The sequence below is a fragment of the Mustela nivalis genome (genome assembly GCF_964662115.1).
Source record: "Mustela nivalis genome assembly, chromosome: 4".
In the NCBI taxonomy this organism is placed as follows: domain Eukaryota; kingdom Metazoa; phylum Chordata; class Mammalia; order Carnivora; family Mustelidae; genus Mustela; species Mustela nivalis.
This window is the reverse complement of record NC_139023.1, coordinates 5,041,663-5,068,393: the sequence shown is the minus strand read 5'-3', so window position 1 is coordinate 5,068,393 and position 26,731 is coordinate 5,041,663. Positions and strand designations below refer to the sequence as shown.

General features: G+C 35.7%; 1 protein-coding gene across 8 annotated transcripts in view; it reads right to left on the bottom strand.

Moving 5' to 3' along the window:
* Positions 1-26,731, bottom strand: part of CNOT6L (CCR4-NOT transcription complex subunit 6 like) — a 114,981-nt gene that overhangs the window by 70,154 nt on the left and 18,096 nt on the right. For all 8 annotated transcript variants that reach the window (XM_082726550.1, XM_082726548.1, XM_082726549.1 and 5 more), the window contains 2 exons: positions 3,296-3,417; positions 325-511 (listed from right to left, as the gene is read on the bottom strand). In XM_082726550.1, coding sequence (XP_082582676.1) covers positions 325-511; positions 3,296-3,407 — 299 coding nt within the window. In that variant the 5' untranslated portion in view covers positions 3,408-3,417. The remainder of the gene's footprint in view (positions 1-324; positions 512-3,295; positions 3,418-26,731) is intronic.

Below are 26,731 nucleotides of genomic sequence, written 5' to 3'. Positions count from 1 at the left end.
TACTACAAAAACAGAATATTTTCCCAATTATTTACAATTACCTTATCACACTCCTGAGCCTCAAGTGAGACTTAGTATTTTAACCCCAACCCCACCCCACCTCAAGTGTGTCAAAAGAAATATAAGCAAATTCTAGCTAGAAACCTTTAAGTTAAAGGAAATATTCAGTGGAAGCCAACTCAAGCACTATGTTTAGACAGTTTATATCACTTATTTTTAAACACATATGGAAATCCTCCTGTAAGAGGAGTACTATCTCATAATTTTCTTATTTGGTAAATGCAGAATTTTATATAGTAAGTCCTATCTATACTATTTTCTTACCTGAGAGACACCATGTTTCCTAGTTCTGCTGGTAAACTTCTGAGTTTATTGGATGACAGATCCAGGTAAACCAGATTATGAAGCTTGGCAATATCAGGTGGAATGCGACTAAGGTAATTGTCATTTAGGTGCAGTGCTGTCAAGTGTGTCAATGACCAAAGTGATGTACTTAAGCTCCGCACTCTACCTAAAAGGCAAAATACTGAAGCATTAAATTCAACGCCTAAGACAAAGACTAAACTTTAAGAAGTAAAAAGTGAAGAGAAAAAAAAGAGACTACAATGTATACAGATACTATTTATCTTTGACGTTTAATTTTGTATTAATGCCATTTGATTGCTTCCAAACACACCTGGCCCTTCTTTAATTTCATTCCATTTCTGCCTGACAACCATTATTTCCTCATGAACCTTCCATGCATTAAATGAGATGCAGCATAACGAGGCCCTTGGAGTCAGGGTGATGAGAAGCTCTCAAGAAAAACACGGGCCTGACTTAAGCTTTTATGATAGAATCGTCTTGAATTTTATTTTAAGGCACAGTCCTAACAAAAGTACTTCTTACATACCCTACAAAAAGTATGTAGTGCAAGGTTTATCCATAATTTGGGCCTGGGTTATTCTACAAACTTAAAAAAGATAAGAGTAATAGATTCAAAACCAACCTTAGGTTGATCACTAGAAAACCATTTTACCCCTAAAGGACTTACCTTTCCCCAGATTTCTGATGGTGTAATTAACAACTCTGGTTTAAGATTTTGCATTAAATGCAACATACTCAAGTGAAATGGTCACACTTTAAGCTTTAGCAATCAGTCAACATCCGACAGCTCAATGATGCAACATGTATCAGAAAACAACAGAAAACCTATTTCAGAGTCCTGACTTTTACCATTTACTAGCTATATAAACCTAGGAAAATCACCCAGCCACAGCTGCTCTAAAATGTGTATTATCTTAATAATTTATAAGAATATCATTTTATAAACATTACAAAAATAAAACAGAATTTAACTTTATATCAGTATTGAAATAACAGACTTTGATTAAAAGAGCAATGGAACGTAGAGAGGGCACAAAATCTCAAACAGTAAATGCTAGCTACCAACCAGCAAACTCAAGCTTACATATGTTGGGGTTCTTTCTCTCACAGGTTTCTTTATGCTGTATAAAAGCAGGCTTAAAGTGCCAGGATTTTGTATTTATAGGACCGAAAGGTTTCAAAGTGAAGAGAGGCTCTGGCAAAAGAAACTTATTTCAGTTGTACCTAGGATTTAATCAGGTGGTTCTCAATCAGTGGCAATTTTACTCCTTAAAGGACTTTGGCAATCTGGAGACATTCTTGGTTGTCAAAACTAGAAGAATGCTACCAGCATCTGGTGGGTAGAAGCCAGGAACACAGAACACTATGCTGTACAAATGAAACTAATGTATCATTGTGTGTCAGCTATACTTCAATTTAAAAAATTATAATTTATGTGAATTACAGTCCTAAAGATCTCCACTGATATGTATTATGGCAATCTTTTATCCCATGTGTGTTTTAATGGAATTCTTTACAAGATGGCAATATCTCATGCTAATACTCACATGTATTTAAATGTTATAGATGTTAATACTAACATATTTAAACATATATATGGAAAACTATCATATTAAGGACCCAAATTGCTGGATAACTATTTTCATTGTCAAAATTCCAGTATCATGTCTGCCATGAAATTAATGTCCATTAAATCTTTAAAAAAAGAGACAAGTGGCGCTACTGGCACCTAGCAGGTAAAGACCAGGAACAGCTGAACAACCTATACTGCACACAATTGGCCCCGACCACAAAGAACTATCTGGCCCTACATGTCACCAATGCCAAGTTGAGAAACCCTGGGTTAATCCATTAGGATTTACTCATATTCATTCTGCCCATTACCAATCACCTATCCACCAGGTACCTTTTAGCTAAATGTACAGGTAATTCTTGCTATTGACACTATAATGTGGTTAATACTTCCAAATGAAAGCCTAATGGAGGAAAAACATTCTACATATTATATGTATTGTACCAATTCATAAAAGAAAGGCAGTAATTATATTCTATTTTCAATACTTTTAATTTTATAATTTTAGATTTACAAAAAAGTTACCAAGATAATAGAGTTCCTGTATACATCTCATACTGTTTTCCACTAATGTTAGCTTCTTATATTACCATTGTACATCTGTCAAAACTAGGAAACTAACACTGATACATTACTTGTTTTACTGGTACACTACTAATTTATAGATTTTATTGGATTTCACCAGTTTTTACACCTTTTTGTTTTAAGAGTCAATTCAAGACAGCCTTTTACCATTTCATCATCCTACCTTAGTCCCCTCCAGTCCGTGACAAAGACTCACTCTCTCCTTGTTTTTCATGACTTTGACAATTTCGAGAATTAGTAGTTAAGTATTTTGTAGAATGTCCTTTAGTTTAGGTTTGTCTGATTTTTTTTTCTCACTAGTAGACTGGGGCTGTAAGTTCTTAGAAATCATATTCTATTTTAACAAATCCTAAACATGAAAGGTCATGTAACACAGTGATTAGTTATTTGTAGAATAAACCAATAGCCTCTAGATTTCCTCCTCTGCCAAAACTAGGATGACAGAAGAATTGCAAAGATTTCAATTTGCAAAAATAATTACAATAGCCAAAACAAAATCTAGTATATCAAAGAACCTGGTTTACTGAGAAACTGAATTCCCATTGTCCTCAATTACAGATGCCACCCCTGGCCCAAGGTATTATCTCAAAAGAATTAACAGAAATAAAGATATTTAGTCACGGGTAAACTAAACACTAGTACTTCTGCATCCTGTATTTTCTCAGTTCACATATTTTAAAATGTACAACAAAGAAATAAATATGACAATATTCAACTCATGTTCATTATTGCTATTATATCCTAGATTAAATGCTTCAAGATTCCACTCACCAGAGATTTCTAATTCTGCCCAGTGAGATTTTTTCCCATTGGCTACCTCCTCTGCTGACATGATGGTATAAATTCTTCGAGGATCTGGAGGATCATATTTTTCCTTTGGCATCCCTATTAGTCTGTTTAAACAAACAAAAAAGATGACCATCAATTACTACATCTTATAGAAAAAAAAAAAAAGAAAAATGGAATGGTAAATTTTCTTTTCCTCTCCCCTTGCCAGATTACTAAGTCATTTTCTACTACAAATTCTCACTAGAAGGAAAACACATCTGCAGTATGTTTGACTCTTGCAGAAACTCCATAACAGATGCCTAAGGCAAAATGCAAACAATGACACTGGATTTAACACTGAACTTTGTGGTTGCTTCCCAAACATCCATTCTATTCCAAACATCCATTCCCTTCTCCTTCCTTTAGTTGTCTTGCTTTCCTAAACTGACTAACCTTATACCAGTTTTCTGAATGGACTCTGACTAGTCAAAGAATATCAGAGTAATTCATGCTCTCACCTCAGTGATATTCAAATATCTTATATCTAAGACAATCAACACATGACATTCCTCTTATCACAGAGATTAGTTCAGAAGTATCTAATAATCGCGAGGCTTAAGATTCATTCTATGTTTACGGAAGGAGCAGTCTTCTCTCTCCTGCCAGTCATGAAAGAAGAATATAGTCCACATGGTTATTGGGAAACTAGCCATAGAAGTAAGAGTCTAGAAAATAGAGAAACAAAGAGCCCCCACCAAATCATACCACAGGGCTCCCAAACACTGGGCCTTTTCAGTACACAAGCCAATATACTTCACTTGTTCAGGTTGTGTTTTCTGTTACTTGTAGTCAAAAGCATCCTACATAATGATATTTTCTTAGTATGAGCCAGTCTTGGTTTGATCTGATGTTCTTAAGTAATGTAAGTCCTTTTCACTCTCAAAGTGTCCAACTTGGGTGGAGGGTGCACCTGGATGGCTTAGTCATTTAAGCATCCAACTCTTGACCTCAGCTCAAGTGTTGATCTCAGGGTCCTAGTTCAGCCCCAATTTGGGCTCCACACCCAGTGTGGAGCCTATTTAAAAATAGTTTTTTTAAAAAAGTGTCCAAATTTGAAGATGGAGTTACATGGGCACCTTAACTGAAACGAATATTATATAATCTTGTTCACATAACTGCGAGAATAATCACCAAATGATCATGAGCGATGACAACTAGGTATAAAAGTCAAGTGTGCAATGTATGAAGCCATATGACATATGACAAATGGCCCTAAAAGTAACCATTCAAGAGGTCCAACACAAGAATTACTGCTTAATTATTGGCAGAAAATAAAATTGAGCTCAGAGCTAGCAAGAAAAGCAAATGACAAAGCCCCAAGCCTGATTAAAGTCCTGCATGCTATCTGTAAATCACCTTGTTTTTTTTGGTAGTTGGTTCTTTGTTCATATTTAACACACACACACACACACACACACCAAAACCAAATATGAGAGTGTTTCCAAGTAGAGTTTAGAACTTATGATTCAATGGAATTTACTTTCAGGTGGTCTGAAATTCATTACATAACAGAGAATAAATAAAAAGTAGTGGTATCCTAGTTGTTTCAAAAATACAACTAGTTCATAAGAACACAAAGTTTCCTACACCATATGTACTCTTTGTATTTAAGGTAAAATAGTCACTTTCCCTTTACCAAAAGGTGAAAAGAGAAAGTACTCCAGATTTCTTTACCTGTAACAGTAATTTGCTTCCAAGTTCCCAGGCTAAGCCCACTCCTTTAATTTTACCCCACAATTTGATTAATACTAACCCATATTTTATTTCCCATACATATCCCAGATCTTTGCACAGTGCACAAAGAATAGGATCATTTTCCACAGGGGAAAAAAAAATTGACTTCTACCACATTTGACCTATGTAAAATACTTTTCCCTTTTTGAAGAGTTTGTGAGAGAGAGAGAGAGGGAACAAGCAGGGGGGGCGGCAGGCAGAGGGAGAAGCAAAAGCTCCCCACTGGGCAAGAAGCATGATGTGGGACTCTGTCCCGGGACGCTGACATCATAACCTGAACCAAAAGTAGGTGCTTAACCAAAAAAGCCACCTAGGCATCCCATTTCTAAAATAAAATTTTTAGATGACAAGGTTTTCAGAATTTCCACTGTGCACAAGGCACCTGTATCTCTGTGAGTACTTCTGCAAGCTAATACAAGATTCCACAAAAACACAAGATTAAGCAAAGCCAAATCAAACAGATCCAAACTCAATGACATGCTACAAATCCATTCACTACATTGCAGATGGGTAAAAAATAAAGACAGCAAAATATGCAAAAACAAGAAAAAACAAACAAACAAGGAGCACCTGGGTGGCTCAGTGGGTTAAAGCCTCTGCCTTTGGCTCAGGTCATGATCCCAGAGTCCTGGGGTCAAGCCCCACATCAGGCTCTCTGTTCAGCAGGGAGCCTGCTTCCTCCTCTCTCTGCCTGCCTCTCTGCCTACTTGTGATCTCTCTGTCAAACAAATAAATAAAATCTTAAAAAAAAAAAAAACCCTGTTCCATTAATTTTAGATCATTTTCATAAACCATAGAGCATGGGATCAGGGTCAACTTAATGTGGCTTTTAATCATGATATGTTCCTTAAGGGGACTATGAGTTATTTCTGTGTGAAGGCATATCCTTTTTCTATTGCTATATAGGTCCTACCACAAAGTAGGGACTTAATACGTATTTGTGGAAGAGTACATGCTTTATAATCCTAAAATCTGCCACATTTCATTCTTCTTGCCTTTTCCACCTCACAGTTTTCAGTCAATACTTTTCTAAAAATCAATCCCAGGAAATGGTAATTAACTCACATATTCAACTCCCCTAAATATTTTAATAATCTGGACAGGTCAATAATTGCTCTATCTTCTTGGCCCTCTAATTCTAATTTTGAAAACAACTACTTTACAAAAGCTTTTTTTTTTTTTTTCCATAAATTCCCACCTTCCTAATTCCACTAAAATTTACAAAATCTGTACCCGCAAAACAAATCCATGAAATGTTCACCAGTGTTTACATGTAAAACCAAAGTAATAATACTGTCATATTAGGGGTCAGAGATCTCTTTCAAATTTGATTAGGAAGCCAATGAAAATACAAGTCACTTAATGCAATATGAATATAGATTTGGAGATTCTGATTAAAGCTGTAATCTAGGGACGCCTGGGTGGCTCAGTTGGTTGAGCAGCTGCCTTCGGCTTAGGTCATGATCCCAGCGTCCTGGGATGGAGTCTCACATTGGGCTCCTTGCTCAGCAGGGAGCCTGCTTCTCCCTCTGTCTCTGCCTGCCATTCTGTCTGCCTGTGCTCACTCTCTCTCTCTGACAAATAAACAAAACCTTAAAAAAAAAAAAAAAAAAAAGCTGTAATCTAGGGGCACATGGGTGACTCAGTTCTTGGGTGTCTACCTTCAGCTCAGGTTGTGATCCCAGGGTCCTGGGATTGAGCCCCGCATCAAGCTCCCTGCTCAGTGGGAACCCTGCTTCTCCCTCTCCCATTCCCCCTGCTTGTGTTCTCTCTCTCACTATGTCTCTCTGTCAAATAAATAAATAAAATATTTAAAATAAAAAGAAAAAAGGCTGTAACATCTTACATTTGGGTTAACTAACAAGCAATTTAGTAGAGTCTATAGTTCTGGTGATCATTACTGTCTCAAACATCAGATTTTCAAATATGCTACCAAAGACATAGAGAATTCACATTTGGGTAACTTAATTAAGTTATACATGAACTTAATTCAGTTAATACTGAAGCCTCCTATTCAGCTTTATTTTCCCTCCTCAGTTCCTCAGCATCAGCTTTTCACATTGGAGACATACCACAAAAACCTACTTTAAAATAAGGTGAAATATAAAATAATTCAAATGTAATTTAACTCTCTAAACATGATACTGATAGTGTGGGAATTTCAAATAGTCTCATAGGTCGTTCTAAGGCTTAAATACTGAGTTTTTCTATCCAAATACTGGTATTTTTCTATCCATAAAATAGGAATGTTTCATTTTGGAAAGCCTAACAGCTAATTCCTTATCTTCTTTTTCAAACTGATGAAACAAGTAGGTTTTTGAATTGGTTTTTCTATGGGTTCTAATTTTTACATCTTATATCAGTTCCCAAAAGATCTTACTGTTACATCAACCTAATTTATACTAGGGATCCTGCTCACGTAGCGGAGCACAATAAAAGCCCCTTTCACAACATAGCCTGTTTAACTTCCCAGTCCTCAATCCTGTTCCAACACTATAAAAAATATTCCACCTAACTCCCCAAATGCTAACTACATAAGTTTCTTTAAACCTGCCATCCACTTTTCATTCACTGAACCTTAGGGTATCACTTACATGACCCCCCCAGATTCTACTGCAAAACTTCTGAGAGTTACCATCAGTCCTGGACCAAGAACCTAACTACGTCATACTTCTTAGTTCCTACATGAAGAACCCTAAAAGTAAACTAGTCATAATCTCCACCACTTAAGACTGATTAATCACTACCACACAGTGAAGATTCTCATTAGTTTATTTCTCAGTCTTCTGTTACACAGGAAAAATGTCATGTAAACTCATAAAATACAAACTGTATGGAAAATGTACTCCAATTTTTTTCAGTGATGAGCAATATTTAAGATTTATTTACTTTACAAAGAGAAAGCATGCGGGGCACCTGGGTGGCTCAGTGGGTTAAGGCCTCTACCTTCGTCTCAGGTCATGATCCCAGAGTTCTGGGATCAAGCCCCACATTGGGCTCTCTGCTTGGTGGAGAGAGGCTTCCTCCCTCTCTCTGCCTACTTGTGATCTCTGTCTGTCAAATAAGTAAAATCTTTTTTTTTTTAAGATTTTATTTATTTATTTGACGGACAGAGATCACAACTAGGCAAAGAGGCAGGCAGAGAGCGCGAAGCAGGCTTCCCGCTGAGCAGAGAGCCCGATGTGGGGCTGGATCTCAGGACCCTGAGATCATGACCTGAGCCAAAGGCAGAGGCTTTAACCCACTGAGCCACCCAGGAGCCCCAAATAAATAAAATCTTTAAGAAAAAAAAAAAAGAGAGCATGCAAGAGTAAGCAGGGGGAGGGGCAGAAGGAGAGAGAATCCTCAAGCAGACTCCCTTGTGGGCACAAAGCCCTATCTTAATCCTACAATCCTGGGATTATGATCTGAGTCAAAATCAAGAGTCGGCAGCCCAACCAACTGAGCCACCCAGGTGCTCCCAGTTACAAGCAATATTATATGTAGCACCTGAGCTACTTTGCCCTAGAAAAATTTAAATTGGATTTTCCAAAACCATAAATAAAATGCAAAATGCTTATATATCATGTTGTTTTAGTGAATAGCATATTATAAAACATATATGAAATACACCCAAATATACTATTACTAAGGAATCCCAAATCTCAGAGTTTATATCTGAGGCTAATAAAATAACACAATTTAACTTCTCCCCTTCCAAAACAAACAAACAAACAGACAAAAAAAACTCATCTGAGCCAAATCACAGCAAACAATTAAAGGCTAGAACTGAACTTCTGTTATTACTGGTTATCTTGAGCAACTTACAAAAACAGAACAGCCAGTATAATACATATAAAGATGTATGTTTTTTCTGTTAAACCAGAGCTTCCCTCTCACCATCCTATCTAAATTTAAGGTCATTTTATTCAAGTCTATAGTTCACCACAATTACTATTATTTCATTCAGAATTCAGTCTAAGAAAGAAAGAATACTACAACTATCATAGACTGCTTCATAATGAATACTCAACCCTAAAATACAAATTATTAGACACATATTTATTTCCATACAAATATTAAGTGGTTATCTCAACTGCAGTTTGCAAAGCAATCCTTGTCAGAAATACTGCTGGCAAAGTTCCCAAAGTTGGAGGAAGACAAAATTCAATTTTTAAAGATTTTATTGATTTGAGAGAGAGAGGGAGAAAGAGAGATATCATTGGGGGGAAAGAGGGGTAGAGGTAGAAACAGACTCCACTGAGCAGGAATCCCAAAATGGAACTTGATCTCAGGACCCTCATATCATGACCTGAGCTGAAAGCAGATGCCTAACCAGCTGAGTCACCCAGGAGTCCCTGGAGGAAGATAAAATTAAGCCCACATTAGATATTTCTACCTACATTTTAGAGCAAGATGTCAATGATTTATACATTTTAAATATCTCAGATAAATCTGTTCTTATACTGGCATTTATTCCCAAAGGTTATGAAACACATTATGTTATTTAGTGAATAACCCACCTAACATCCATGCTTCCCATCTGGCCTTAAGCATTAAGACTGATTTCCTTTCTGGGCACCTGGGTGGCTCAGTTGGTTAAGCAACTGTCTTAGGCTCGGGTCAGGATCCCAGAGTCCCAGGATCGAGTTCCACATTGGGCTCCCAGCTCCATGGGAGTCTGCTTCTCCCTCTGACTTTCTCACCTCCCATGCTCTCTCTCACTGTCTCTCTCTCAAATAAATAAATAAAAATCTTTAAAAAAAAAAAAAAAAAAGACTATTTTCCTTTCTGAAAAAATAAATCTAAGTTTACCTTCTTTAATGAAGCAAAATAACCGTGGAGCTGCAACATTTCTGAAATGTCTATTTCCTCATCAGTATCTATTTTTAACTACATACAACTTTTTAAATTTTTTTAAAGATTTTATTTATTTATTCGACAGACAGAGATCACAAGTAGGCAGAGAGAGGCAGGAAGAGAGAGGGGGGAAGCAGGCTCCCCGCTGAGCAGAGAGCCCGATGTGGGGCTCCATCCCAGGACCCTGAGATCATGACCTGAGCCAAAGGCAGAGGCTTAACACACTGAGCCACCCAGGCACCCCATCTGTATACAATTCTTAATCATTATAATTGTTACACAAAATTTGTTCCTTCCCTGAATGGGCTCACCATCTGATATTAAAAAACAGTACCTAGCAAATCACACTACACATAGTAGGATCATATTGTTAAAAATTAGGATTGATGACACGCAAGAGCTTAGAAGAAACCCTGAGATAATGATGTCATTAGCATTCCCCGCTCTACTTCTATACCAAGGCCCTCTCTGGATGACATTTGTCTGCAATGACAAATTCAACTAAAGTCCACAGACCATAATCATGCGAACATTAAAAAAGAACCCCAAAGTTTTCATGAGTGTCTCCCACTCTAAACAAAACACTAAACACTATTCTAAACAAAGCAAAACAAACCCATGTTTTAGGACGGTAAAATCACACATGATTATGAAAAAAAAAATCTCAGATCTTTGGAATTTCATGTTTCTGACCAGTTTAACATTTATTCAACAAATATTTATTGCAGGTCTACTACCACCATGTATTACACCAAGCACTAAAACTTCTACAGTAAACAAGATAACTAACATCTTTGCCCTCATGTAGCTTATACCATTTTCATAGCACTATTTGAAAAATAAAATATAGAATATATATTTTACTTTCAAACAATTCTATAAAGAATGTGGCATTTCTTGCAATTTCTTTTCACTCTTATCAGATAGTTGCATTACTCCCTCTTGTCACTATGCTCAAAGAGTACAACTAAAGGGAAAATAAAACATCCTTATCACAAAGGATGAGGGTAATGAAGCTAATCCCTGAACAATGTTGGGTTTGAACTACTTAGTTCTATTTCCAAGCAGACCTTTTTTAATAGTACCATAAATGTATTTTCTCTTCCTTACAATTTTCTAAATACCATTCCCTTCTCTCTAGCTTACTTTATGGTAAGGATAAGTATATAACATATATAACTGCTAATTGACTATTTATATCAGTAAGGCTTCTAGTCAACAGTAGGCTTTTACTGGTTATGTTTTAGGGCAGTCTAAAGTTATACCTGAGTTTTTAAATATTTGGGGGATTGGCATTCCTAACCTCCAAGTCATTCAAGGGTCAACCCTAGCAAGTAATCTATACAATGGTCAAGGACAGGTGGAGAGAGCACAGTTCCCAAAACAAGAATGGCAAGTTTTAACACTGGGGAACAGACCAAAGACAACCAGGTTAAAACTTACCAGTACATTTAATATAAGGTGATAGCAAATACTTGCCGAACCCAGAGACATTATTTCTTCTATGATCCTAACTGAGAAACCAAATTTTTAGATAACTGTTTAGTAACGAGGGCTGTTTTGGTCTTTAAAAATACTTGGTCTTGGGGGTACTGGCTGGCTCAATCAGAAAAGCATGCAACTCTTGATCTTGAGGATCGTGAGGTTAGCCCCATGTTGGGTGTAGAGATTACTAAAAAAATAAATTTAAAAAAATAAAAATACTTGAATTCAATAGGTCTTCTTTCTAGATGGTTTATTCTTAAGAATCTACTTCAAATCCCAAACCAAACTAGTTACCTACCCAAACAAAATGCATAGGCATACATGACAATAAAGCCCCTGGATGAAAATGAGATGTCATAATGGTTTCTATACTTCTATCTAAAGGTAATATGGTAACCCACAATGATAGCTAAAGGAAATTTCTCATTCTATAAAGGGGTAAAGGCACAGTTTACTTGTCAGCTAAAGTACTCTGAGGGAAAAAAATAAGAATCAGAATATAACTCCTTTTCTACACATTGGAAATTTTCTCTCATATGGGAGATACCAGAAAACAAGAGCAGCAACACAAAACAAATAAACACTAAAAGGAAAAGCAGAGACCTGGGATTATAAATCAATCACTTCAAAATTCCAAAATACTCGGTCGGTTGAGCATGTCTTTGGCTCGGGTCATGATCCTAGGGTCCTGGGATCCTGGGATAGAGCCCGGTGTCGGGCTCTCTGCTCAGCGGACAGCCTGCCTGTCCCTCTCTCTCTCTGCCTGCTGCTCCCCCTGCTTGTGCTCTGTCAAATAAATACATAAAATCTTAAAAAAAAAAAATTTCCAAAATATTTAGATGACTTTCATTTTGTTTCATCAGCATCCAATTTGACTAACCAAACCATTATAACGCTAACATTCTAAATTAGGTCTTAGTCTCTACCTAACAGTCACTATGCTTTAATGCCTCTTGTATTTACTTATTACTCTCTCCCACCTACCTAAACATACTGAATACAATCTAATTATCCTGCAGAGAACAAGAGGTAATTCGACTAGATTAGAATTTTCACATCAATTTTTCTAGGACTATGATTTCTTCCTCCCCTTTTAATCTTTCCACTTTTTCTGGTGTAACTTTTGTTTTCTATTTCCTATGATGTATACATTTTCATTTCTTTCAATTCCTATCCACACTTCATGACTCAAGTCCTCTGTCACCTCTTCTTCAGACTATTTCCCCATTTAAAAATCAACAAGCTAATTCTAAAATTTATACAGAGGAATCTAAAGTAGCCAAAACACTTTTGAAAAAGAAATAAAAACTTGTGAGTACCCACTATTTTAATGTTAGCACTTACTATAAAGATCTATTAATCCAGACAGTTTTGTATGGATGAGGGGACAGACTTCTATAGTTCGAAAGAACAGAACTGAGAAACTAGAAATAGAACCACACCTATACAGCCAATAGATTTTACGAAAATGTGCAAAGGTAATTCCAGAGAGATTAGTTGTTCTACCAACATTTGCTGAAAAACCTGACATCCACGTGCAAAAATAAATAATCATCCATCCATATCTTATACTATAAACAAGCTTACAAGGATCATAAATTTAAATGTAAAACCCAAAACCATAAAACTTGTAGAAGAAAACATGAAAGAAAAATCTTTACGACCTTACATTAGGCAAATATTTCTTAGATAAAACACAGAAAGTATGCTCCATTGAAGAAAAATACTAGTAAACTGAATTTCACAAAAATTTAAAACTTCTCCTCTTTGAAAGATGAATGAAAAGGCATGCCCAGAACTGAAAATAAGTATTTACAAAACACAAACCTGAAAAAGCACTCCAGAATATATAAAGAACTCTCAAAACAAAATCATAAGAAAAACACCCTAATAAAGAAACTGGCAAAAGATTTCAACGGCACTTCACTAAAGAAGATATACAGATAAAAAATAAGCATATGGAAAAAATGCTCAACTGTAGGCATTTGAGAAATGCAACTTAAAACAACAATAAGATACCACTGCATGCCTACCAGACTGAGTAAATTAAAAACTTACAATACCTATGGCCAACAAAGATGCATCAACACCCATCCTTGTGTGTATGTTTATATATACATGTACATATTCATTTATATTTTTATAAATAATATTCATGCATGCATGCACACACACATTCATGCATACATACATATACTCTCACATTTCACTGGTAAAAAGCAAAACAGTACTGCCACTTTGGAAGGGAGTTTGGTTGTTTCTCACCAAGTTAAACATACTCTTATATAACCAGCAATTCCACCCTTAGGTATATAGCCAAGCAAAATAAAAACTTACATTCACAAAAACCTGTCATAAATGTTTGTAGCAACTTTATTTATAAGCCAGCACACTTGGAAACAACTCAAATATCGTTCAACTGACAATTAAATACTAACTATAGTACAGTCCCCCAATGAAATACTACTCAGTAATAAAAAGGATAGAATTAATGACAAAAACAAATATGGATGAATGTCAAATACATTATGCTAAATTAAAAATACCATTACCATACTTAAAAGGCTATGTATAATGGATCTCACCATAATAAAGACCATATGACAAGCCCACAGCAAATATTTTCAATGACAAAAGCTGAAAGCTTTTTCTTTATCATCAAGAATAAGACAAGGAAGCTCACTCTTGCCATCTTTAATGAACACAGTACTGGAAGTTATAACCAAAGCAATTAGGCAAAAAAGTAAAGGGCATCCAAACTGTAAAGAAAGTAAAACTGTTTGCAGACAATGTGACATTAGATATAGAAAACCCTGGAGATTCCACCAGAAAACTGCCAAACTAATAAACTCAGTGAAGTTGCAATATACAGAATATACAAAACGGTCTCATTTCTGTACATTCATTAACTATTAGAAATTATGAAAGCAATCCCATTTATAATTGCATTAAAGAACGAAATACCCAGGAAAAATTTAAGTAAGGAGATGAAAGATCAGTACAATGAAAACTGTAAGACACTGACGAGAGAAACTAAAGATGACACAAAGAAATGGAAAGATAATCCATGCTCATGAATTGGAAGAATATGGTTAAAATGTCCATAACACCAAAATAATCTACAGATTCAAAATAATCCCTATCAAAATTCCAATGGCACTTGCCAGAGAAATAAAACAAGCAATGCTAAAATTTGTATGGAACCACAAGCCACTAACAGCTAAAGCAATTTTGAGAAAGAAGAACAAAGCTGGAGACATCATACTCCTTGACTATGAAGTATACTATAAAGCTATAATAATCAACACAGCATGGTACTGGCATAAAAAGACTCGTCAATCAATGTAATGGAATAGACAGTCCAGAAATAAACCCATATATATGATCAATTAATTAAAACAAAGGAGCTAAGAATATACAGTGGGAAAAGGATAGCCTCTTTAACAAACTATGTTGGGAAAACAGAATAGGCACATGAAAAAAATGAAACTGGATCTATATCTTACACTGTATACAAGAACAACCCAAAATGGATTAAGGACTTGATCATAAGACTGAAACCATAAAATTCCTGGAACCTCCTTGACACGGGTCTTAGCAACAATTTTTGGAATTGATACCATAATCAAAAGCAACAAAAAACAAACATATGGGAGTACCTCAAACTAGAAACCTTCAGCTTGGTAAAGGAAACCCATCAACAAAATGAAAAAACCTGCAAAATGGTAGAAAATATTTGCAAATCATATATCTAATAAGGGGTTAATATCCAAAATATACAAAGAACCCACACAACTCAACTGAAAAAACAACCCAATTAAAAAATGGGTAGACAATCTGAATAGACATTTTTCCAAGAACACCAACAGATACAGGACAAACAGCACTAATCATCAGGGAAATGCAATGAGACAACACCTGATTGAACGGCTATCATCACAAAGACAAGAGATAAGTGATGGTGAGGATGCAAAGTAAAGGGAACCCTTGCCTACTGTTGGTAGAAATGTAACCTGATGCAACCACTAGAAAAAAAAAAAAACAGTATGGAGGTTCTTCAAAAAAATTAAAAATAGGGGGAGCATGAGTGATGCAGTTGATCAAGCATTCAACCCTTGGTTTCAGCTCAGGTCGTGACTTGAGACTAAGTCCTGAATGGGGTTCCACACTCAGCCTGGAGTCTGCTTAAGATTCTCTCCCTCTCCTTCTGCCCCCCCAAATAAAAAAATAAATCTTTAAAAAAATTAAAAATAGAACTACCACATGACCCAGAAATTCCACTTCTGGTTATATATCCAAAGGAGCAAGATCACTATCTCAAAAAGATATCTGCACCCCACCATGTTCACCATAGCATTATTTACAACAGCCAAGACATGCAAACAAACTGTGTATCCATGTACTGGCAAATACCTGCATGAAGAAAATGTGGTCTAATACACATAGATACATACATACATACACACACACACACACCCCAACACAGTGGATTTTATTCAGCCATAAAAAAGGGAAAAAAGTCCTCTCACTTGCAACAACATAGTTGTCCTCTAAAGGTATTGTGCTAAGTGAAATTAGTCAGACAAATATTTTTTTTTAAAGATTTTATTTATTTATTTGACAGAGAGAGATCACAGTACACAGAGAGGCAGGCAGAGAGAGACAGAGGGAAGCAGGCTCCCTGCTGAGCAGAGAGCCCGATGTGGGACTCGATCCCAGGACCCTGAGATCATGACCTGAGCCGAAGGCAGCGGCTTAACCCACTGAGCCACCCAGGCGCCCCTAGTCAGACAAATATTATATGATCTTATACATGGAACCTAAAAAAAATCCTGAATTATAGATGCAAAATAGACTGATGGGCAAAATAAGTAAAGGAATTCAAAGGTATACGTTCCAGGTAAAAAGCATGTCCTGGGATGTAATGCACAACATGGTAATTATAGTTAATCTTGTGCTAAACATGTAAAAGTTGCTAAGAGAATAAATAGATCTTTAGGGGCACTTGGCTGGCTCAGTAGGTATAGCATAAGACTCTTAATCCTGGGGTCATCAATTCTAGCCCACATCAGCTGTGGAGCACATTTAAAAATAAAAAGAGAAAGAGTAGATCTTTAAAGCTATTATCACAGGAAAAAAAAATCTATGTGGTAACGAATGTGGACTAGACTTATTGTGGTAATCATTTCACCATATATACATAAATAAAATCATTATGCCATACAACTAAAACTAATAGAACATTCTATGTCAATTCCATCTCAATTCCTCAGGGACTACATACTGGATGAATCCATTTATAGGTCATTCCAAAACAATCAAAACTATTGGGACAGTGAACTGGTAAGTGGCTGGCAGGGGCTAAGGGTGGAAGGAGGGAGAGACGGAATGAGGGAATTTTTCTGGGATGTGAACTAGATATACTGGCTAATGAGAATTAATCATAATAGTACCCTCAGAAATACACTCGGGAAATAAACTGATAAATAATAAACTAATAAGCTGAGAAAAAAAAATTGCTTTACCATCCAAGAAAGCGCTAAGAGAATAAAAAAAGGAAAATAAGCTAACAGGATGTAGGATTTCCCGACCTCTCACTTCTCGAGGCATTTAAAAATATGTTAGCCTAAAAACAGCATTAATTGACCAGCAAGTAAAATTACATAAGCAAAATGCTGTGGATTTAACTTACTTAATGTCAAAGAGTCACAATAAATCAACTATATTATTGACTAATAAACGCCAACAGGGTTTACGTGACCTCAGTCATTTGAGAAGTATAATCCCTCCCTCTCTCTTTCCCCTGCCCCCAACACACAGAGGAGAGGGGATTACAAACAGTTAAGGATTGCTAAAAATTATCACACCAAGTATAGAGAAATTGCATTGTATAGGAGAGCAGAGAAAAAATCATGGGAAATTCAAAAATCTGTTTTGCTTTCCTGACTCCTTCCAATAGATTGTTTTCCTAACATAAATGCCTGCCAGCCATAAGAGAGTCTAATAATAAACATGATACTATTAATTCTTGTTGCCTCCTTTCACTGCCTTTTACTTTCTTCTGCTCAACAGCATTTCTTCTGGTCATACTTCCAAGTTGGCCCATATCTTCTACTGAGTCAGTTGTCACATTCTTACAGAAATTACAAATGCCTTAAAAGCCCTATACTTATATGAAATATAAGAATATTCTTGTCACTATCCATCATAAAAGCAAATTACAGCACAGCACTGACTGCTATCACATTTTACCCAAGACTTTTAGCCTGCACAATTATAATTATTAATGTAGTGAACAGATCCAGTTAGCATAAGATCCAATTCTAAAATGTGTACTCATAATCTTCTTTGAAATTGAGAGACTCCACTTAAATAACCTCTAAATTCAGGATTCTGTAGGGTCAGCAACTAGCCTATCTACTAGCTCTAAAATAAATCTATCAGATTTTGAAACATATGTGAAATATAAATACATATGAAAAACTACAAGAAATAAACGTAAGGTAGGAAATCTAGACAGACCATTCATCTAAAAGAATGATTTTATACCTCAGAAAAAAAACAACAAACTCCCAAATTTATGCTTTATGAGAGTTAATGAAAAATTCCTACTCAGCGATACTTGGTCATAATTTTAGAAATGTTTACTAGGCCATCCAAAACTCCCATTTAAAAATTTCAGAATTAGGGGTACCTGGGTGGCTCACTCAGGTAAGCATCTGCCTGGGGCTCAGATCATATTCCCAGGATCCTGGGATTGAGCTCCATGTTGGGCTCCCTGCTCATGGGGAGCCTGCTTCTCCCTCTCCCTCTCCCCTGACTTGTGTTTTTACTCACTCTGTGCTCTTTCTCTCAAATAAATCAAACTTTAAAAAAAAAAAAAAACTTCAGAATTAACATGTATTTAATGAAAAACACTATAATGTATACACAAATGGTTGCATTAAAAACATAAAATGTCTAAATTAATACTTACTTAATAAAATACACTGCAATTTAATTTTTATACATAAATACATCAAATACAGCAATTCAGTTCCATAAAACTAAGGTAGACAAATGAACTGCCTTAAGAGAAAAAAAAAATTCCTAAAATTCAGTTGCCTCATGATTCTCTTTTAAGATGGGGAATTAGAGTACAAGAAATATACCAAATAATAAAACCCCATATTCTTTAGGAGACAGTTCTGATATGAGTAAGTGAACTCTCCAGTGATGGTTAGGAAGTGATGCCAGTCATTTCAAAATGGTGACAAAAATATGTAGAAGAGTAACGAAAAGGTTATATATTCGATACAATGTTAGTACAATTAACTTTAGCCAATTATTCTCCTTGCTTTAAAGATAAGAACTAGCTTCCAATATACCAGTAATTTGGTAATAACTATTTCGTGTTGATAATAACTACTAGAAGTTTCCTTTAACAACTACCTGAAAATTCTATTATTTATTTAAACACATGGACTGAAGCAATGAGTTTTTCAGAGTTACATAAAATATAAAATACTACAAAAATTATTTACCCAAGATTCTATCAGTTGATTCTAACACCTACCATCTGTGCTAATTTACAGTCTGCAATAAATAATCCCAAAGAAAAACATTAAGTTGCAATCAGTATAGTGTGGATATTTATATTTTTGTAGCCTAACCAGAAAACTGGTAATCTTTATTTAGTAAAAAGCATCTCTCCATAAACCAGAACACTCTATTCTCCAGTTATGGATGGGCCCTAATTCAATTTTTAAAAATCGTTGAACATCTAAGTATATGGAAAAGCATTCAAGATGTATCACTAACTCAAAACAAAAACTGACTGCATATACCATAACCCCATCTTTGTAAAAAAACAACATACACACACACACACACACACACACACACAAATTGTGTAGCAACAGGTATGAAAAGAGGTAGGAAAGAATGATAGGATTATGGGTAATTTTTATTTAGTTATATTCACTTTTATACATTGTTAATGTATTGTTCTTATAATACGAAGAAAGGACTTTTAATTAATAAACTTCATTTTTTAGGGCAGTTTTAGGTTCACAGCAAAATTGAGCAGAAACTAGAGAGTTCCCATAAGCTCTCCTTGTCCCCCACATGGTAAAACCTCCCCCACTATACACATTCAGCGCCAGAGTGGTACATTTGTTACAATCAATGAACTTTTACTGACACATCATCACCCAAAGTTCATAGTTTACAAAAGGGTTCACTCTTGATATTTTACATCCTATGGATTTCATCATATCTATAATGACATCTACCACTGTAACACCATACAAAATAATTTCACTGCCCTAAAAATTCCTCTGTGCTCTATTCATCCCTCCCTCCCCTCTAATCCCTGGCAACCACTGATCTTTTGACTGCATCTACTGTTCTGCCTTTTCCAGAAATGTTATATAGCTGGAATCATACATTATCTAGCCTTATCAGACCAGCTTCTTTCACTTAGTAATACACATATAAGCCTCCTCTATATCTTGCTATGGCTTGACTGCTCATCTTAGCATGTTATCAATACCGAGAAAGCTATGTATTACCTACAGACACCTGCAAAAATTCAAGATAAATAACAATCTTGTACTCTAAAAAATACAAAGATTAAAAAATACAAAGATAAATAAAAGGAATTCTGCCAATAAGAAAGGTAATTTAAAAAGAACTTAGATTCACAATTAATGAGTTATGTAAAGTGATCACTGTCCATTTAAACATCCATATTTTCTTTGATCAATGACAGTATTTTTAAATATTTTTGTGAAATGTTTAGTTATTAAAAGCCTAAAGCCACAGAAGTAATACTATGGCATACAATTTCTCTAAGGTTTATTCATCTGTTATACCCATAATATTCTCCTAAAGCTTTTTCCTATGAATGTAGTATATTTTCCTCTATAAATCATTCATTTATATATATGAATATATATAAAAATACCATGTTACATATGTATGTATGTATGTATGTATATAACAGTACTTTTTTAAAACTGCATCTAAAGGAAATGCTAAATGTTTTTAGAGATTCAAAACCATAGTCTTCCCAGAATATAGATACATACACACAACTAAAACATAAAACATTATTTTTAAAAGGGTGTTTTAATAACATAGTACCAAAAACACTTCACTATGTATTCATTTTTCAATGATTCAATAATCTTTTTAATATGAGAATTCTTTTTCTTTTTTTTTTTAAGATTTTATTTATTTATTTGACAGAGAGAGATGACAAGTAGGCAGAGAGGCAGGCAGAAAGAGAGGAGGAAGCAGGCTCCCTGCTGAGCAGAGAACCCAATGCGGGGCTCCATCTTAGGACCCTGAGATCATAACTGGAGCTGAAGGCAGAGGCTTAATCCACTGAGCCACCCAGGTGCCCCTCAATTATTCAATAATCTTAATTCAAATAAAATTTTATAATGTGCACATTTTCTTCATTCCTAAAAACATAACTGATTTGTACTGATACATGAAAAATAATAAGCTGGATTATTAATATTTCCTTGTCACTTTCTTAAGACTGGACAATCAACAATTTAATCTCTATTTGTAGCATGTGTCTATTCCTGTGGTGCAAATACCTCCATGTGGTTTTGTGGTACAAAATTACCCTTATTTTGAAAGGCAGGTTTCAAGCTGTTAACAGGATGCCTACTAACATATCATCATATTGATTTCAGAAAAAAGTAACCTAAAAATTTTAACAATAAAATATAGCAAAATAAGTAGAAAATGATGAGTTTTCAGGATTTGTTTCTAATATGGCTTAATTTTATGTTACATAATTTAATTTCTAATAGGTTGGATTCGATAATTGCCTTGCAAAATTCCTGAAAAATTAGCAACTAGCTCTTTCAAACCAGCCCAAGCCAACACTTAGCATACCACAAAGTCTATGAAACCCTGACTTCCCTCTCCTCACAGTTCCTTGGAATCATTCTGCTTCACCAAAAAATTCGAATCAAACATCAAATTGCTCCATGCTTTAGCGAGCAAAACTTAACTTACTTCTTTCTACTCCATCTCCAAGGAGGTTCATTCATCAAGTAATAAGACATGAGTTGCTCTTTATGAGTGAGAAAGGAATTAAAATTTTACAAACAGAAACAGATGATCATATACAGTCCAGTGGTTTTCAACTTTGGATAGCCTTTAAGGAAGAAACAATATGATTCTACACAGGCTCTTCCATAAAGTTGGAAGTGAATATTATATAATATCAAAACCAGATAGCACATGGAATGTTCTTGTAAAATTTTAGCAAATAAAATCTATAAAAAGGATTACATCATGCCAAGTTGTGATCATCTCAGGAAAACAAGGGCTAACATTTAAAAAAAATCAATATAGAGGCACCTGGGTGGCTCAGTGGGTTAAGCCTCTGCCTTCGGCTCGGGTCATGATCTCAGGGTCCTGGGATCGAGCCCCGCATCAGGCTCTCTGCTCAGCAAGTAGCGTGCTTCCTCCCCTTTCTCTCCCTCTGCCTGCTTCTCTCCCTACTTGTGATCTCTGTGTGTCAAATAAGTAAAATTTAAAAAAAAAAGTTATAAAAAATCAATATAATCCACTAATATTCAGATTAAAAAGCATTTTGAAAAATCTAACTACTATTCCTTTTTAATAAGAACTCTCATTTAAATAATAAAGGGGGAGGCCTGGGTGGCTCAGTGGGTAAGCCTCTGCCTTAGACTCAGGTCATGATCCCTAGGTCTGGGGATCGAGCCCCACATCTGGCTGCCTGCTCAGCAGAAAGCCTGCTTCTCCCTCTCCCAATCCCTGGCTTGTGTTCCCTCTCTCACTGTCTCTCTAACAAATACATAAATAAAATCTTAAAAAAAAAAAAAACACGAAAAACTACAGGTCTCATCATACTTAACCGTTAATCTCTAAATGCTTTCCTGCTAAAATAAGGAACAAAGCAAGGATGTCTGCCCTCACTTCTTTTCAACTTTGTACTGAATATTCTAGCCCACACAATTAGACAAGAAAAAAGCATAAAAGGCATTGAGCCCAGAGGAGAATTAACTCATCTTAGATCTCAGACAACGGGTTTGTGTATATACATAGAAAAGCCTATGGAGACTACAAAAAAGATTCAAGAACTAATAAGTTATTTAGTATTTCCCGCCAAAATCTATATTATTTAAAGTAACAAGCAACCAGAAACTGATTTTTAAAGTAGGCTTCACAAAGAGCATGGAGCCCAACACAAGGGCTTAAACTCATGAGCCTGAGATCAAGACCTGAGCTAAGATTAAGAGTCTGATACTGGGTCACCTGGGTGGCTCAGTGTAATGGTTAAAGCCTCTGCCTTTGGCTCAGATCATGATCCCAGGGTCCTGGGATTGAGCCTTGCATAGGGCTCTGTGCTCAGCGGGGAGCCTGCTTCCTCCTTTCTCTCCGCCTGCTTCTCTGCTTACTTGTGATCTGTGTGTCAAATAAATTGAAAAAAAAAAAAAAAAAAAAAAAAAGACTGGTTTGGGGCACCTGGGTGGCTCAGTGAGTTAAAGCCTTTGCCCTCCACTCAGGTCATGATCTCAGGGTCCTGGGATCAAGTCCCACATCGGGCTCTCTGCTCCATGGGTAGCCTGCCTTCTTCTCTCTCTCTTCCTGCCTCTCTGCCTACTTGGGATCTCTGTCAAATAAATAAATAAAATCTTTAAAAAAAAAAAAGTCTGATACTTAACCAACTGAGTCACCCAGGTGCCCCAGAAACACATTTTTTAAATACTATTTTGCATCAAAAATTATATAATACTTGGGGATTAATATGAAAAGAAATGTGGAAAAATAGCATAATCCATAAAACTTATAAAATCACTAGGCTATACACCTGAAACTAATAGAACATTGTGTCAACTATATTCAGATTTTAAAAAAAAGTCTGCAAAGTCTCAACACTGGAAACTATAACATATACTGACAAAAATTAAAGAGCTAAATAAATGGAGGCATGCATCATCTTCACAGAACAGAAGATTCAACAGTGTTAAGATGTTAATTCTTGGGGCACCTGGGTGGCTCAGTGGGTTAAAGCCTCTGCCTTCAGCTCGGGTCATGATCCCAGGGTCTTGGGATCGAGCCCCGCATCGGGCTCTCTGCTCAGCAGGGAGCCTGCTTCCTCCTCTCTCTGCCTGCCTCTCTGCCTACTTGTGATCTCTGTCTGTCAAATAAATAAATAAAATCTTAAAAAAAAAAAAAGATGTTAATTCTTCCCATACTGATCTACAGATTCAGTATAATAACTTTAACCAAATCCCAGCATGTAATTTTTGCAGAAATTGACAAACTCATTCTAAAATGTAAATGGAGGGTGTTATCCTGGTTATCTCAGTCAGTGGAGAAAGCAACTCTTGATCTCAGGGTCATGAAATCAAACCCTACACTGGGCGTACAGATTACTTAAAAATAAAATCTTAAAAATAAATAAATAAAAACAAAATGTATATGGAAGTATAAAGGACCTAGAATAGGCAAACAACTTTGAAAAGTAAAATCAAAATTAAAAGTTTATACTACCTGACTTCAAGAGCTATTATAAAGCTATGGTAATCATGGCAATGAGATATTAGCAAAAAGATAAACAGATCAAGAGAACAGAATAGGGTCTAAAAGCAAATTCACATATATAAGGTCAATTAATTTTTCAACAAAGGTACCAAGGCAATTCAATAAGGGAAAGGGGAATCTTTAATAAACAGTACTGGAACAACTAGACTGCCATATTCAAGCAAAGCAGCCACAACCTTTACCTCATACCACATACAATAATTAACTCAAGAAAAGTACCATCTATTAATTTTCATGCATTATTAATTCACCAATAATCACAACTATCCTACGTTGTAGGAGTTTTCATCATCTCTCATGTTAGAGAAGCAGGAGGAGCTGTAAATATGACACCTATTACTGTGCAGCTGACAACTCAACAAACTTAGAGAAAATACAAGAGAAACCACTTGCCCATTTCTCTAATAAATTCTCACACTAGCAGTTCCTTTTTTTCATTTCCTACTTCCTCACTAAAACAGATACAAAATAAACAAGAAAAAATGGTTTGGGATTTTTTTCTATTTGTACGCCTATCCTCCAAATTCACTGTCAGCCTAACTCCAAGAGTATATTCACATCCCTCTTAAAAAGACAGCTATAAAATATCCAGGCAAGCAAGAAAAAAACCACAGATAGAGAACAAAGTTTCCACCCTGTTACATACTCAAGATGCTATTATGTAGTCAAGACAGAGCTATCCAATACATCTGGCATGTGTTCAAGGATAAACATGGAAAGTCATTTGTCTAGCCTCCAGCATTCTCCTTAGCATAGGGATCACCAAAGGTCACTGTATCTGACTGCTGCAAATCCTCATTTGAATTTTCTTGCCTACAGTAAACCTACTAAAATGGGAGAAGGCAAAAACGAAAGCAAGAGCACTATATTCACAAGGACATCTACAATTAATATCAGAAAATTTACTTCAAGCATTCTCCTAAAACTGCTAATCAGTAAGAAGTCCTAACCAAAGAAAAGTATTCTAAATCAACTTGCTATGCAAACTAAAAGATGCATAAACAAGAATCCACAGCAGTGTCTTCAAACCTACCAGAAATGAAAACATCTTTGCTGCTATAAACAAAGAGTAAATATGTCAAGAGTAAATATGTTCAGACTCGGAGACAAATTGCAAGGGCAGCTGTAAAAAGATCACAGATCACCTAGATAAGCTAGATTGTTAGAAAGCAAGCACATCAACAATTTAGACTTCTTACCAACTCTAACAAATCCACTAGAAAAATTGGACTCAACCAACCTGTTCAAATTTGGGGAAAAAAAAATACTAAAGTAACATTCTAATACTTCATACAAAATACACTTTTTTTCCATCTCCTACCTTCTAATTTCAGGGGCTTCCCCTCTCTACTGATAAATAAAACCAAAGAATTTAACATTTCACAAATATAATGTCTTGAGTTTATTTATAGAAGCAAAAAATCATGTGTGTATTAACTAAGAATATGCATCAAGAAAATATAAACCCTAATCCACAAAACTGGTTTCTGTTGCTAGAAAACTGATAGTACCAAAAGCTAAGAATTTAACTAATGAATCTCTCTTCATAATGAACAGGTTTTCTAATTATTTAGCTTTTCTATTTATTTAGAAAATAATTAAGTCTTTAAATCTTGACTGATATGAAAGTCTGCAAGTAACCAAAGTAACTATCCCATACTTTTGACCTGAACCACATAACAACAATGCTTAAGCATCAGATATACTCAGTAAGATACACACTTAAAAGGTGTTAAAACTAGTTTGATATATCTGAGAGCCAGGGTTTACAATCTGTAAAAGCCATATCTAAATGTACAAAATTCCATTAAAAATAGCAGAGTAGGAGTGCCTGGACAGCTCAGTTAAGCATCTACCTCTTGATCTCAGCCCAGGTCTTGATCTCAGGGTCATGAGTTCAAGCCCCACATTGGGCTCCAAGCTGGGCATGGAGCCTATTTTTTAAAAAGAGAGAGAACAGAGAGAAAAAAGAGAAGAAAAAAATAGCAGAGTAAAACAGAAAAACCTTAGTAACCAAATTCTAAAACTTGATAAGGCACCAAGTAAAGCTCCATCCAGGAAAGGGTTCCAAGGTGCCAGCATCTTAATCATGAAAGAATTTAAAAGGCAGAGCCAATGCTGACTCACATTGGTCCCAAACAGATAGCATCAAACAATAGAGCTAATCCTTAACTTTCTGGCAAGCATAAATGCCTAGGAGAGTACCACTCTACTCACAAATGACTGCCAAGAAAGTGGTGCTTTGTACTAAGCGGAAAAGGTTGGAAGGGAAGGGGTGTCAGCTTTAAAATAGTTCCTAAAATAGTTGCTTAAAAGGATAAAGAATAAGAACTTACAAAGGCTTTCAGTCCAGCTTGGTTCCAGGAAAAGGATACTTTGGCTCTATGTGAAAGCAAAAACCAGCCATTGTAAAACATAGATACCCAGATTTTGTCAGCAAAAGGAAGAGTATTGTTCATCATTTCCCACAAAGGTAGCAGAGTCTTTAACTTGGATTCCTACTTTTTTTCCTGGCAGGTAGATAACTCTGCAAAAGCAACAAAGCAAACTAAATATAATACTCTTCTCAATTTCAATCCTACAGTCAAAATGCCAACTTCACAAACTCAAAGGTCACAGAGAAACAAATTTCCTGTTTTGTTACTTAAATTCATTACCTTCTCTCTAAACTAACCAATACAGAATTTCCTTCTTGTTTTGAAGCTGACAAAATAAGGACAGGATACTTGCAACATACTAGGA